Source organism: Lycium barbarum, chromosome 6, assembly GCF_019175385.1.
Source record: "Lycium barbarum isolate Lr01 chromosome 6, ASM1917538v2, whole genome shotgun sequence".
NCBI lineage: Eukaryota > Viridiplantae > Streptophyta > Magnoliopsida > Solanales > Solanaceae > Lycium > Lycium barbarum.
In genome coordinates, this window is record NC_083342.1 from 10,362,280 (window position 1) to 10,379,256 (window position 16,977).

Genomic DNA, 16,977 nt, shown 5'->3' on the forward strand with positions numbered 1-16,977 from the left:
TCAGTAAAATGGTCATAACTCTTTGCACAGATGTCCATTTGACCCCCGTAAGATACCGTTGGAAAGGTATTTCAATGCTCTACAACCTTCATCAAGGACGTTTTCCCAAATTCCAAACAGGTTTTGAAATACGGTCCGTATTTAACCATAGGACCTCAAAATGTCAAATTCCAGAATGTTCAGAAATTCTTGGTTTCAGTTTACGGGCACTGTTCATGGTCGTAAATTGAAATACGACCACTGTTCATGGGCGTAAAGCACCATATCACAACTGAACGGAAAAATTTCAATTCCCACATTCTTTATCTGATGTTCTAAGTCTAGGATCGTGGTCAAAACTTTCGTTAAAGGTACGGGGTGTTACAGGAAGGAGATGACGAGTCGCTTGGACTCGTATGCGAGATGTCATACATAAAAATGAAAAGAAAAGGATTAGTGTATAATCGATGAATAATGTTAGACATACGAAATATGAACTCGAAAACGAATTAACTGATTGTATATTCTGCGAATATTTTAAATATACCTCATGCATACACAATTCAGCCACCACACACTACATATAAATAGGACAACACTAAAAAATAGTGAATCAAATAGTGTAATGTTTATTGGACTTAGACTGTCACGACCCGACTAGGGGCCGTGATGAGTACCCGATACTTGTACCGAGCACCCCTTATCTATCGTATTACATGTACCTCTTAGCAAGCCGTGTAAACCGAGCCATTGTTTTTCCTTGAACATAAACTAATAAACTCCGTTATTACCTTGTACAACAATATTAACATGCCAAAACACTATACATATATTTGTACCTGACTGACTGTACGTATCTGTCTACGAGCCTCTAGACATAGTACACTTATACATAGAAAGGGCCGGGTACTGCCGTGCCCGAATATACATACACAAAATAGTACCGCGGAAGTGAGGCTCCGGAACAACTGGAGCACTGTAGAGTACCGCTGGTAGAGCTCCTAAGGATCAAGTCCACCTGTCTGCTGACCTTCGCGGCATGAAACGCAGCGTCCACAAGAAGGGACGTCAGTACGAATAGTGTACCGAGTATGTAAGGCATGGAAGACAATGCAAGAAATAACATAGAGTGCGATTAATAATATCATGGAGTCACAGGACATATAACGAGGCAAGAAAGTAACCTGTACATAGGAAGGCCCCTTTTTGGGCGGCTATCATGCATGGCTTGTCTTTCCCTTTTAAAAACGTTTCCCCTCCATGAACGTAGAAAATAGAACTTATATTATGTCGTATATTGTCGTATCGTGTCCTATCGTGCCCTATCGTATCCTATCGTGGCATATCAGGTCGTATCCTATCGTGGCATATCAGGTCGTATCCTATCGTGTCTTATCATGGCATATTATATCGTGTAATGTCATGTCTTACTACAGCATGTCGTGTCGTGTTATATCATGTCAATGTCATAGTATAGTGTGTCATAGTGTATCATGCCATAGCGTAACTTGTCATATCATAGCATAGCTTATCATATCATAGCATAGCTTGTCGTAGCGTATCATATCATGGCATAGCGTATCATAGCATATCATATCATAGTTTAGCTTTCCGTTGAAAATCTTTTCTTGTTCATATATATATAAAAATAGAACATGTCATATTGCCGAGGCGTCGGCAGCCGATCCATTTAGCCATAAATACACATCCCGCGTCCGGGCATCCCGCGTCCGGGACGATATCATGTCATGTAATGCCAACTGATCAGGTGGATATGCGTGTATAACGCTCTGCCCTTATTCCCATCTTCCCCGTATACATATGCATACATCATGTACATATATCAGCGTCTATAGCGCTCTGAATCTTTTATCATATACATATACTGGTATCATGTACGTATATCAGCGACTATAGCGCTCTGGATCTTTTATCATATACATATACGTGTATCACGTACATATATCAGCGTCTATAGCGCTCTGGATCTTTCATCGTATACATATACGTATATCATGTACATATTTTATAAACATATATATATATATATCTTATATACATATACATGTCTTATACACTTTTACATATCTTATATACATATACATATTTTATATACATATACATATTTCCATTAGAATGGTACAGTACTTATCGTTTGATAATCGGAACGAGGATCAAAAGTTTCCTTTGGATTCTACTCCAAAATAAGTCAAACGGAGCAATAGGGAAAATCCGGGAACAATGGGCCCACCTCGGGTCAAATGAGGCGGCGTACCAAATTTACGTACATTATATTTCATGACGTCACTTGTGTGGGTTTTAAGGTAGTCGGGTCCTATTTGTGCAAGTTCTAGATGTTTAGGCAATTTTTCAACATTTCATACAATATTTAATTCAATTCTACTGAATGAAAAAGGGGAAACTTTGGGTGCGGATTTCGGAGAATAGAGTTGTCCCCGAGGCTCGTATCCAACTTATTACGTTTAAGACATGCCATAGAAGGAAGGGTGAAGCCTTACATACCTTTTCCGATTCATACACGTCTCCAAAATCAAGTTTCAAGTTCGCCAAAATCTACAATTTGGTCACAATTACCAAATGTTAATTGTAAGGCTTTAAGATTTCAATCTTAACCAATACTTGTCTACAAAAATTTGGGCAGCATCTCCCCTATAAATACACCATCCCCAAAATTCAACTTAGCCAATTGTTTTATCAACAACAATCCGAGAATTCAACCCGGCCAAACTATCAACACAATGACAACAACCATGACTACAAAACACAATATAACACAACTAGTCTTCTTTCCAACATAATGCAATAGCTTTCATTCCAACTTCACATTTCCAAAACCAATCTCAATGTTTTTACATTCATTACTAATCAAGATCATTACAATATAATTCGGAAGCATTTCGTATCATTTCTACCAAATATTCACAAGATATACAAAATATACAAACTTTCCACCAAAACCATAATCCATCCAAAACTTCTAATCTTCAATCTACATATTCATAACATATTTCCATCTTCCAATTTCATCAACCATAATCATAATTTGCACCTTAATAATTTCATTTTCATAATTACATAAATCTACCATAAAATCACAAAACTTCTCATAACCACTTAACAACCAATCTTTCATGCCAATATGGACTATTATCCTTCCAAATTCACCAACTAACATAATAATTCACATTTAAAACTCCACTTCTATAATTACATAAAAACTTCATTAAAATCATATAATTTCCTATAACTATTCCCAATAATTTTCCATGCCAACTTGAACCATTTTCTTCCATTTCCAATATAAATTTCACCATAACCACAACTAGAATACAACATAAAATTCAACTCATTTCTACATACTACAACATAAACCAACCTTCATAACATAATAAAAAGGGATTAATTCTTACCTTTTTCTACAATCTTCTTCACTTGACCAAGTTGTCAACTTGAAGAAACAAGTGTTCTTTCTTCCAAAATAATTACACCAAGTTGTAAAGGACCCTTGAATTAGTAGAAATACCACAAGAAAATAATTTTTGGGATAAAATTTCAAAGGGTCAATTTTTTTCTCCATGGCCGTATGGCCTTTAGTTCTTTTGCTCTTGTTTCTTTTGTTCACTCTTTCTCAATTTGTCTTGAAACTTCTATATGTTTCAAGACAATTAAATGGTCCCTTTTATTTAATTATCACATGGATAATTCACTTGGGCTTGGGTCCTTTTTATGGACCATGGCCGGATGTCCCCTATTGGGCCTGATTTTTCTCTTCATTTTTTTTGGGCCAACTCGGTTAATCCCGAGTTGGGCCTAGCCCACTGACCTTTCGACCTTAAAACGTCCATATCTCCTTGTACCGATGTCACCTGGGAACCCACGACCTATGGTTGGAAAGCTAATTCAATTATCTACAACTTCTATTTCTTGGTATTTTCCAAATTCCAAACTTATAATACCGTTTTTGCCCCTAGAAGTCAGATCACCCGAAAACGTTTTCTTAAAAATATTCGTTTGGAGGACTTCCACTTTGATTTGGCCCAAGGGTCCTTCTTGAGTTGTGTTTAACTTCACATATGTGATTCATATGACTTTTCAGATGTCCAAAAAAAATCTCGATGTGTGGGCCCCACCTCAGCTTACAAATAATCTGACGAAAAAAAATACGGGATATAACATAGACGTATGTAGAATTCGGACAAAACAGAAAGTATAGATATAGCAGCCGTGGTATCAAAATAAAAAAAAAACGAAATTGGTCCAGCAGGTTAGGCAAAATGCAATGATCAAATGATTTGGGAAACACAGATGTAAGAGCAAAAGCAAGTTCGAACTCAGGGATTTAATCGCAGCAAGAAATTTTGAGCAACACTGAATTAATCGTGGACACGGCAGAGATGCAGCAAAAGTAGATAAAGACACACATAACATAGCATAGTGCTGATGTTGCAAAAGGAAGGCACCCATATGCTTGATTCAACAAATGATTTATCCCACATAATTAACAGCAAGGAAATGATCTTGATGATAAAATGTTCATTGGGTTTAATCAACATACTTCCTAGTTACAACTGATTGCAAACAGGGTGAGACAAATGTACATAAATCATTGAAAACAAACACAGATCCACACCAACGATATCACTGCTTGAGGGATTCAATATTGGACTCACAAACAGGCAAAATAGACCTGCTTCCATAAGTGATTAACTTTTTTGTGTGCAGTGAACTGAGGTCGTCGGGGGTCTTGAATCTACGTTTCGAACAAGACGAACTCAAAACTCGAACAATCTTTCGAATCGAAATCCCGATAGTACAGAATACTCTTTAAAAAGAAGTTTGGTTTGATTTTCTCTGAATAATTTCGAGACGCAAATAACCACTAAACCCGAAACCGAGCGGAACTTGGGCGAGCCCAAGACTAAAGTAGTAGTAGAAAATAAAAGTATTGAAAGTGGTAAAAATATGGGTCCTCGACCAGATTAAAAAGGAAAGACTTTGTAACAAAAAATGCTCGGGTATTCTAATCTCTGTTTTATTCGGTTTTTGCTCATCCAAAAAATCCCCCTAAAACGATTCAACTAGGATTATATTTATAGGGTTTCATTTGTATTGAAGAAAAGAGATGAGCGTATGAGAGAGACGAAGAAGCGGGGAACAGGCGTGGGGGACAGGCGTGGGGGGACAAGGAGAAGTGGAAGTGGCAGGGAACGAGGAAGGTGGAGAGGAGCGTGGGAGAGAAGAGGGAGTGTCGGAAGAGGGTAAGGAGAGAGAGAGTGAGGAGGAGGCGGGTGAAGGATTAGGTTTCAACCGGTTTTAAAAATGTAATTGGGCCGGGTCAGACGAGAATGGGTAATGGGCTGGTTGAGTAATTTCAGTTGGGCTGGTCGTTGGCATTGGGCCGGTGGAATTAATGAATATTGTGTTTGTAATTTGGGCCATTAATTTGACTGAAAAGTATTGGGCCTTCCTCCTCTATTTTAATTATTTTTGGGCTTCTAATTTAATAACTAGTACAATATATATTATGTGAAGATAATTAATAAATAATATGTAAATAAGGATTTAACAAAGTGTTGTCTTGTAATTAATTTAACGAGTCCACCCGAAAATGAAACGATGACGAACATTTAAAATTTGTGATAAAGTAATGCTCATAATGTTGAAAATAAAAGTAGCGAAAATAATAGTAGTGAAAATTAATAATAGTGAAAATAAAGTGTTTAGCTTGTCAATAAAATTAGAAGCCCGAGTAAATAAATTGAAATAAAGGAGGGACAAAATTGGGTGTCAACATCATACTCTGTACAATGTTCGTACTAATGTGCATTTTCTTTGGACGTTGTGTTCATGCCCACAGGTAGACAGGGAGGTGAGCTTGATCCAGATTCGTAGGAGCTTCGGGTCGACAAGTGACCGAGGCCATCCATTTATTGACACAGTTGGCTGCCGCCCAGGCACAACGACAAAATGTGGGTTCAAGTGACCAGGCAGCAAGTACCAAAGCCCGTGATTTTATGAGTCTAAATCCTCCGGAGTTCTTCGGGTCAAATCCGGATGTAGACCCTTAAGGTTTCATAGATGAGATATTAAGGACATTGAAGATTGTCCACGCCTCCGAAACTGAATCCATGGAGTTGGCATCTTATAGACTCTGGGATGTGGCAGTCTTATGGTATAACAACTGGGTATTATGAAGAGGATAGAATGCGCCTCCTCCGGTTTGGCAAGAGTTCGTAAATGCATTTATTCGTCACTATTTTCCACCTGAGGTCCACCGAGCTAGAGCGGATAGATTTATAAATTTAAGCAAGGAAATATGAGCGCCCGGGAGTATAGCATGCAATTTAATTCTTTGGCTAGATATGCCCCGGCTATGGTGGCCGATATGGGAGATCGGGTACATAGGTTTGTGAGTGGCCTAGGCCACATTTATTTAGAGATTGTTTGACGACTTCCTTGTAAGACGGGATGGACATTTCCCGGATACAGGCCCATGCTCAGAATTTAGAGGGACAACAACAACAACAAAGAGGTGACCGTGACATTGACAGGAGGCAAAGTAAGAGGGTTAGATCTATGGGAACAGGCTGTGATTATAGAGGGGGATCAAGGCAGACATATTCTGGGTACTCAGGCCAGTCGGTGCCGAGTGCACCTCCTCGATTTGCAGGTAGGAGACTTGATCGCTCCTTTCGTTCGGGACAGGGCCAGAGTTCGAGGGCCTCAGATTCTCAGTTCAGGGAAGATTATAGCCAGAGGAGACCCTCAACACCGCGATGCAGCCAGTGCGGTAGATTACATTCCGGACAGTGTCCCCAAGGTTCCGATGCATGCTATACTTGCGTCCAGGTTGGGCACATGATGAGAGATTGCCCGTCGAGGAGCGGTAGAGTTGGGATTCAGCCTACAGGTTCAGCAGCTGGTTCTTCAGTGCGCCCGGTAGGGCAGACTTCTCAGATTCCGGCAGGCCGAGGTAGAGGCCGAGGGGGAGCATCTACTTCAGGTGCCACTCAGCCCCACATTTATGCTTTAGCCGGACGACAGGATCTCGAGTCCTCTCCAGATGTGGTTACAGGTACATTGTCTGTGTTTTCTCATAATGTTTATGCATTGATAGATCCGGGTTCCACCCTATCTTATATTACTCCATATGTTGCTGGTCGTATTGGGGTGAAACCCAAGCCAATTAAACCTTTTGAGGTATCTACTCCGGTTGGTGATCCCGTGATAGCAAGACAAGTGTACAAAGATTGTGTAACTGTGATATGTGACCGCCAAACTAAAGCTGACTTAGTTGAGCTGGAAATGTTAGATTTTGATGTGATTATTCCTAATCGCTGAAATCATAACACGCAATTAGGATAAGAGGAAACCTTACATTATAGCTCTATCGCACGATCTATAAGGAAGAAGGACGGTCAGAGTTCTTAAAAGCCCCGCAGCCTCTTGTTTATAAGTGTGGCGCACTTCACACCCATAAACAAGACTCTACTGGACACGACTCGTAGACACACCCTAGGACCGAACTGCTCTGATACCACTTTTATCATGACCCGACTAGAGGACCATGACGGGTACCCGGAGCTAACTAACGAGCACCACTCATCATACTACTATCTCACCTAACCTGTACACATATAATCTCTAAGATGATGCTTACTACGAATTGATTATAAGCTACTCCGTAACACCTATGGATATATACATAAGCCTTCGCGGCACCAAAATAATGACATACAAAATATGCAAGGAGGGTTACGCAGCATTTGCTACCCACATATCAGTATCTACGAGCCTCTAACTGACACTGAGTCATGAAGACGGGACAGGACCCCGCTATACCCAAGTATGTACACAAAAGAACATATCTAAAACTACACCTCCGGAATAGGGAAGTGCTCCTGTGCAAGTTGATCCAGCTCCTAGGAATCTGGGTCATCCCCCTGTCTACCTGTGGGCATGAACACAACATCCATAAAAGAAAATGACATCAGCACGAACAATGTACTGAGTAAGTAAGGCATGTATAATGACATAATAAGGAAATACACAAAACATAGTAAGAGGGATAACTGAAACTGTGTGCCTCTTGAGGCGGAATCATGCATGCTCGCCTTTACATTTAAAACATATCATGTATATATACATAAACTGTAATAACATCATTAGCCCGCATCCGGGCCTTCCGCGTCCGGAGTACTCATCTTATGTTGCCCGCTAGCGGTCACTGCCCGGCCAACTAGGCTCGGTGTATCATCATAGCCGCCCACTACACCTAGTGTAATGGTGTCTGCCCGACTAACTAGGCACGGTGTATCATCATTATGTACATAATATCAAGCATTCATGCGAGCTCAAGTAAAAGCTATAGCATTATTGGAGTGACGTAAGGTCGTGAACCTACGATTACATTATGGAATCCTCGTCATCGCTATGTCTCACTTTGAAGAAACGAATATCATGAGGTGAGACAACAACAAAGAGTAACATCAATGAAGTCACAAACATAGAAATATCCGCATCATGAAAACATCATTATCATCATCACTATCATAGGACATATCTCATAAGGACTTTTAAGGATCCTTAGCTTTCATCTTTAGGGATGCAAGAAGGTCATGGGAGTATAGGAAAGGAATTATAGTGTAGAAGTCATGCCTTTGAAGGAAGGGGACCAGCCTTACATACCTTTACGTCTCCTTACTGATATTGACTAAGCGCTCTCCTTTCGCGCACACAATTCTACATACAAAAGGGTTCGTACTAAAGTCAGATAATCAGAAGTATACTTAAGCTTAAATTGAAGCGACCAAGAACTAATAAAATTTGGACAGCATATTCTTTGTTTCGACAACTTTTCCCTATATAATAAAACAACTCCCAAACATCATAACAGCGCTCATAATATCATAATACGTAAATTCCTTCAAGTTAGATATTATTCGACTTCCAAATTCACTCCCAAAATACTCCATAACCATAACTACAATGTAACATCATGTTCATCATTCATACAATACTTCCTCAATATCATTAGCGTCATTCGTAATAAGATTATACTCATATTACACCATGAATCACAACTTAACTACCTTTCAACCCAACGTACTAGTTGTTACACACTTCAGCTCATATTCCATATTTCTTTCCTAATTCAAATTTTTCAACTACTCAACACCATCAATAACATGAAACAATTATAAAACTCACCTTTGGTTATGTAAGGATGATCCTTGAATGCAAATGCTCCACTTGAGTAGAACTCAACCTCAATACCAAAGAAATTTTTAACTTCTATCAACCCTAGGAAGCATCTACACTCTTGATTCTACCAATTTTGGATGTTTGATCTTTGATTTTCCTCTTAGATATGTGTTAGTATGAGATAGAGAGAGTTCTAGAGGATTAAAGAAGGTTGGAGATGTATAAATGAGAAAAAAGAAGAAGGGTCGTTCATATATAGAAAATAAAATTTGGACCCGACACGAAATATACGGTCTACTATACGGATCGTATAAATTATACGGTCCGTATAATGGACCGTATATTTCCCCCAGAACCTCACCCCTCACTGGAAGGTTTCTACGGTCAGGTATACGGGCCGTATAAATTATACGGTCCGTATATATGACTGTATAATCCATAATTTTTCGAATTTGTCCTCGCCGTTTCGTTTGATCTCGAATCCTTATGGAACCTTCTTGGCACTTGTTCAATACTTCCTCAACGCTCTAATGAACCTTATAAATCATCCTCAAAATCTTGCTAAATATCCGTTAGTTCAATAACTATGAAATCTTTCCCAAAACAACTTATACTTCGCTTTCTTTAACGAACCTAGTTTCACCAAGCCATATAACTTTAAGAATCTTATCGTTTGTACTTTAAGGTTACCAAATACCCTTTTATAGTTGTGAGGGCTTCATGTTCGTCTTAAGCTTGCGTTAGTCTATTTACGACTCAACGACATGAAATTTTCGAGGTGTAACATATCAATTGCTAATCTAATTGGAGTCCATGGTTGTACAGCTTCTGGCAGTGGCATTAAGAATGGTTTTGAGAGCACTGTGGGAGCTCTCGAGGAGTCTATTATGTCGATTCCGTGAAACTACCATCAATTCCTAGCACTAGTGGCGGTGGAACTTATTATTCCAGTTTAAGTCCTATCAGCAAGGACGACAACATCTTTGATCCAGAAGACCTATTCCGAGATCACATGTTTGGTCTTGGCAAATAAGAATCTGTCATTTATAGTGGTAAATCATAATCTATTGTTGGTTTCATTAGAACGACTACTCCTTTGTTTTGGATAAGCCAATGTAGTAGGGAACTTTTACTTCACAAACTCTCACGCCATTACGCATTCCTTACCCAGCCGATTCAGTTGTACACTCAGTCAATAAAGTTGGGTCGCTGGAAGAGCTTGTTACACCTCGAAAATTTTTGCGTCGTTTGCGTTGTAAATAAATTAACGTAGTTCGGAGAGGTCATGAAACTCTTATAAGGTTGAGAAAGACCTTTAACAAGTATTAAGAGAGTATCTAAGGATTCTGAGATCAAGCGAAATGAAGGAGTTAAATTTGTCAAAATTTTAGAAAAACATGACAGAATTCCGGACAGAATTTTCGGTCCAACTTGAGGGAGGTATATCTCCTAGATTATGAGGAGTTACGGAACTTATAAACTATGTAAATTGAAGTTCATTTAGTCTAGTTTCCAATGCAACGAACCTTTCGTCGATACGACGTCGAAGTAGAATGACATGGGCATTTCAAAATAGGCTGCCAGAGGCTTCTCCGCGATCGCGAAGGGCAATTATTGAGGCGGTGGAAACCGACCTTGTGACCTATATAAGTCTCCACCTCTCACTTTTCCTCATTCTTCTACACAGTTCAAGACCGCTAAAGACCCTAGAATCATCTTCCAACATTCCTTATCATTAAAAACCAAGAAAACATAAGGAGGTTATGTAATCTAGGCTCGGGAAGCTCGTGGCAAGATTGTATTATCGTGATTATTGCGAAGCAGGGTGAAAGATGGTGGGATCTTGGGTTTGAACCCATCAAGGATCAATTGAAAGTTAATAAGGTAAGATCCCTTCATTATAGTCATAGAATCACGTTTATTCGGGATTATGTTCTTTAAATTATAACATACTTAGTTGAATTGAGCAAAGGACGGAATAATCCTAAATAGATGTTGTTGATTGGATGAATTAGTGGTTGAATTGAATTTGATGTTGTTGATATTGGGTTCGGTGTTTTTGTTGTAAACTTGGGACGTAGAAGAAATAGAGGAAATGCTAACCGAATTCTCGTAACCCGAATCATCCTTCCATATACAACTTATCTAAGTTGATGTATGAACATGATGGAATATGATTAAGGATATCTCTTTCAATATAGGTTCGGGTGAAGGGCGAGCATCGAAATAAGGGATTCTTTCGATTCACGGCTTGACAAATAAGGTATGTAAGGTGTTCGTTTCCCTCTTTTTTTGGCACGAATCCAACTAGAATATGAACACGAGCGATCCATAACAACTCACTCCATTCCTGTGCTATGTATTTCAAATTTTAATGTCTTAATTATTTGATGGATTCTTGAAATATTATCATGTTTATCATCATTAAGTTATTTCACTTCATCAAAAATAAGCTGCTTCCCTCCTTCTTTGGCCAGCAAGTTTGCCACCTTATTTTGCTCTCGGAAGTTATGCCTTAGCTCCGGATGACCCAACTTTCTCATTAAGCACCTGCATTCAGAAATGATAGACATGTAAGGTATATGACCTTCATTGATCATTTTAATTACCTCTATTGAGTCTTAGTTGATCTCTAATGGAACTAGATTATGATCCACCGCAATTCTGAGTCCCTACATGACAACTGTCAGTTCAGCAAGAGTATTAGTTGTGTGGGGCAATCCTCTCATAAAAACAGTTACCCAATTTCCACTACTGTCTCTAAACACTCCTCTTATACCCTCTATTCCTGGATTCCCTTAGAAAGCTCCATCACTATTTGGTTTAAAACCATTATTGTTGGGGGGTTCCCACTTAATAGAGATAGTTATTTTAGGCTTAGGAGGGTTAGTGTTTCTACGTGGCATAGTAAATTCAATGGACTGATTAAATATATGGGTGAAGGAGGGGTAATCTCTTTTTTTGTTAAAGAGATTTTGGTTTCTATTTAGCCATATTCCCCAGAAACAGAAAGGCATCAAGTGAGCCCAATGGATTAGGTGGTCAAAGTCTTGTCTCCTTAGAGTATTCAAGGTATTGATCTAGCTATTAGTACTATTGAAAGAGAAAGGATCAATGGTGGGGTTACAATTTTGGGCCACATAGTTCCATAAATGCTTACTAATGTCATAGTCAAATAATATATGGTTGATATCCTCAGGCTATTGTCCACAGGAGGGATTGATATTTATGCCTACAGAATGAAGATAAGAGGTAGTTGGTAGTCTATTATAGTTTAGGAGCCAAAAGAATAATTTGATTTTGTTGGGTGCTTTAAGGTTCCATATCCCCTTAAAGCTCATAAAAGTTCCAGAAGTATTATTCCCAATTCTAGTGTCTAGCATTATAGGTTGAGCTTGAACTAATCTTACCATTGCTAGTGAGTTTCCAGTAACTATAGTCTTCTAACATAAATCATTATACCATGACATGGATAGTCTGACTCGGCAACACTCCGGAAAGAAATAAAGCTCGTCAATCCCGCTGGAACATCTTCTAGCAATGTCTTCTACTCATCTGTATGCACCTGCGCGGCATGAAACGCAGCGCCCACAAGAAGGGGCGTCAGTACGAATAATGTACTGAGTATGTAAGGCATGAATAACAATATAACATAGATATGAAAAGTAACAAGGAATAAGAGATAACCTGTACATTTGAGTGCCTCGTAGGGCGGATGTCATGCATGCTTAGCCTTTTAAAAAAAACATTTCAATACATATACATAGTAACATGCCCGGCCATTAAGGCGCGGTGTGATATATAAATAGTAACATGCCCGGCCATTAAGGCTTGGTGTTATCATCATTAGCCTGCGTCCAGGCCTCCCGCGTCCGGGGCAATATCATAACATGCCCACTGCAGTGGTGTGCACATCTACGTGCCTGCCCGACGGACTTTAGCGCGGCGCGATGTGAGAAAATACATACATATATATATAGCATGCATAAGAGCCCAATCAAAAGCCACAACTGTATCGGAGTGACGTAAGGTCGGTAGCCTCCGATTATATTATGGAATACTCATCGTCGTTTTGTCTCACCTTGAAGGAACAATTATTTTAAGGTGAGACTATCGATGAAGAATAGAATTAAGAGAAAACATAGAATAGGATCGTAAATCTCATATGGCATCAAGTCATGTATTTTTGGGATCTTAAAAGAAATTAGTCATCCTCCATGAATGAATTGAGAAATCAGTAAATAACTCAACATTCTTATATCGTCGTTGGAATCATAAACTTAGAACCTTTAAGCATGGATTCATTCTCATCATAATAATATTCTCAATTTTGACATCATCGTTGTCATTGTAAAACATATCCCTCGTTGTTGTCATAAGAGCTTACGAAGTCATAAACATCGGGTTTTTGGAAATACGAACATTTTGGAAAATATTCGTGAATCATTAGGAACAGGGTTATGCCACGGAATCATGAACATCTAGATTTTGGAAATTGGGATACTATGAAAATATTTATGGAATTATAATCATAGAAATCATGCCTTGAAAGAAAGGGACGAGCCTTAACATACCTGAAGGATAATTTCTTGACTTCCAACTTACTTCTGGTCTTGCACCTCTCTTAAGAGTTATTCGTAGTCTCGTAATCTACATATATAACCATTCATAATATCATTAGGATCATTGTCATACGCTCGTCTTAAACACTAAATGAAAGTCCTTTTAGATTCTATCGAAATTCGGGCAGCATCTCCCCTGTTTATATGCCTAGCCCGAAATTCTCAATTCAACAACCAACACAACAATGACAATACCAACATCAATACAATCATTTCCATATCAATATAAACATCCCACACGATGTTTCCTAAATTTCTCAACTAACCCACTTGTGATACGACTATTCAAAAATCTTTACTTTCGTAAGGAAGTTGAAATTAATACTAAGAACATCAATAACAACATCCCCAACATCCTACAAGATAAATATAGGTATTTCCATCCAAATTTCTCTTCAACCCTCAATCCATAGATCAAAACATCAACACATCAACACAACAACTAAAACTTTATTTTCTTGTAAATATTCCTTAATCAAACTTGATAAAGAAAGAGATTCAATGATTCATACCTTATTTTTATGAAGGTAGCCAAATCTTCAACATTTCACTTGCTCCCATGCTCCTCCAACTCCAAAATGAAATCATATTTGTGACTATGCGTTGTCCGGATTTCGATTAGTACTTGTAGCTTCAAATTTCGCCCAAAATCTTCACTTTTATGTGAGATTAAGAGCCTTTTTAATGGCTGAATTTTCTGGAACATTGTAGCATTTTTTTGTGATGAAAATGGGGGTTTTTAGCCCTTTTATAGTGATGAAATGTGATGAACATTGTAGCAGTACTGTAGCAGTCCTGTTTCTGCGCGACAGTTCAGTTTGTAACGTCTATAATTCTCTACTCCGAGGTCCTATCAACGAGCGGTTTGTTACATTATAAACTAGACTCGATAAAATTCATTTTAGGCTTTTGAAACACCTTAAAACTCCAACTATACATGGAGATATACCCATCCAAAGTTGACTAAAAATCCTTCCAGCATTTCTCAAATTTTTGTCGAACTTATTTTCTTCAATTTGCTCGATCTCAAAATATTCCGAAACTCTCCATACATGATATTTATCACTTATCATACTAATAATGGCCATGTTCTCGTATTTCAAAACACTCTTTCCCGATTACGACTTACGAGATCGTAATTCGTCTTTTTATTTCGTTGTTACATACTTCCCATGGCCTGTATCTTCCAAAACATCATGGGACATCTCCGATACTTCGTTGCTACGGTGATGTACATGTCATGCTCATGCTCTGAAAGTGCGGGGTGTTACAAAAACTTTACTAAGGGTCTATTAATGGGTCTATTAATGTCATCCCAGAATTTTTGATAGAAAAAAGGATGAAAGCCATCAGGTCCTGAAGCTTTGAAGGGTTTCAAGGAGTAAACAGCTTGCTTAATTTCTTCATTCATTAGAGGTCTGCTAAGAAGGTTCCTATCAGTCTTAGATAGCTACCCCTAATGGAAGGGTTGGAGTTTTGGTATCTGTTAGCATGGAGATGGTCAGTGATATAGAGTTTTTGATAAAACATGGAAATAGTATTTTTAATAGCACTAGTTTCATGGATCCAGTTACCAACATCATCCTTAAGGGCTACGATTCTATTCTTCCTTCTTCTATTTTGAGCAATAAATTTGGTTTCCTTCAGTTTACGTATATTCATAATCTGCTTTGTGAGAGAAGAGAGTAGCAGTCAATATGCTTAGATTTTGTCTGGACTAAGGACTAGTGACAGTTGTTAACTTTTGTGTATCATGTTGTTGCCAAATATTCTGTAATTAATTCTTTTTCATTTTTTTGTTTTGTTTTTTGACATGGTAACAAGCTGTATTGATATCCAAAAGGGCCAGTGAAGGCCATAGTTACAAGGGAGCTTTATAAAAGCTACAGAAATTCAACCAGCAGCTAAAGAGACTCTAGGAACAGTAATAGAATCTCTATATCATCTATATACTTTTTTGTACACCAAAAATGCAAAAGTCGAATACAATGAAGCTTTATCTTCTGGATAGGATTGCTTTTGTGATCAAAACATCTCGAGCATCTCGAGTTCCTTTCCTTCCGGATAGTCCACCATATGCAGCCTGGAATCATACTCCATCTCTTTTTTTGAGCTTTTAGTTCCTCTTCTTCTGCTCCAACTATATAGCATATCTAGTGTATGAATTAGCATTGCCCAACTCAAACCAATTTTAGCAAGGAAAATGTCCCATAGTTGTGTAGTCAGCCTACAATGCAAAAAAAGATGAGTATTTGTCTCTGCGTACTTTCCACATAAGTGGTAGATAGAGCAAAATTGTATCCCCTTCTTTGCAGTCTGTCTTCAGTCAAACAAGCCTTCGTTACCACCAACCAAACAAAACATGCCACCTTGTATGGTATGTTTGTCTTCCATAGTTGCCTCCAAGGCCATTGTACTTGTAGATTGTTGTTGTGATTTCTCGTATGGTATGCTGTCTTGACTGAAAAAATTCCCGATTTGTCTCTCAACCACCATAATCTATCTTGCTCTGGTGAGACTCCATTGAAGAGATTAAGATTGTTGAGGAAGGCAATGAATCTGTCCATCTCCCAGTCATTCAAAGGTCTTCTGAAACTGAGATCCCATCCTTGATTGTTCCATACCTCATTAATATTAACCCTTTGCTGCTGATTCAGGATGTAGACATCTGGATATAGGTGCCTGAGGGAACCATTACCTGACCAGTTGTCATCCCAAAAGGAAATTTGCTGCCCATCCCAAACCTTGAATCTGATGTTAATGCTGAAAATCATCCAGAAATTTCTGATGGTCCTCCAAACACTAACCCCATAGACAGTGTTGATAATTTTGGTTTTCCATGCATCCTCTTCTCCATACTTTTCCTTAATCACCTTCTTCCACAATGTTTGATCTTCATTTGAGTATCTCCAGAGCCACTTCATGAGCAGACATTCGTTCTGCTTCCTTAAATTTTTTATGCCCAGCCCCCCTTGTTGTTTACTGAGTGTCAAAGTTTTCCATTTGACAAGATGGATACCTCTTTTTTCTTTGTTCCCTTGCCACATAAAATTGCTCCTCAACATATTCATTCTCTTCTCAACTTGTGGGGGTATATGAAAAGATGGATACCTCTTTTTTCTTTTTCATTTTTTAGTGCACGATGCATCTG

At 38.6% G+C, this 16,977-nt stretch overlaps 1 protein-coding gene and 1 long non-coding RNA gene across 2 annotated transcripts; both read right to left on the reverse strand.

The window, feature by feature from the left end:
- Nucleotides 1-744: 744 nt before the first annotated feature.
- LOC132599544 (uncharacterized) lies at nt 745-4,144 on the reverse strand. The gene is made up of 3 exons (XR_009566869.1): nt 3,411-4,144; nt 2,503-2,553; nt 745-1,009 (listed from the first exon to the last, which is right to left on the reverse strand). It is a non-coding gene; the product is annotated as an uncharacterized LOC132599544 (long non-coding RNA).
- An 11,707-nt stretch (nt 4,145-15,851) lies between these two features.
- On the reverse strand, nt 15,852-16,750 carry LOC132643774 (uncharacterized). The gene is made up of 2 exons (XM_060360310.1): nt 16,320-16,750; nt 15,852-16,053 (listed from the first exon to the last, which is right to left on the reverse strand). Exons 1-2 carry the CDS (start codon nt 16,748-16,750, stop codon nt 15,852-15,854), a joined length of 633 nt encoding a protein of 210 aa, XP_060216293.1.
- Between the last annotated feature and the right edge of the window lie 227 nt (nt 16,751-16,977).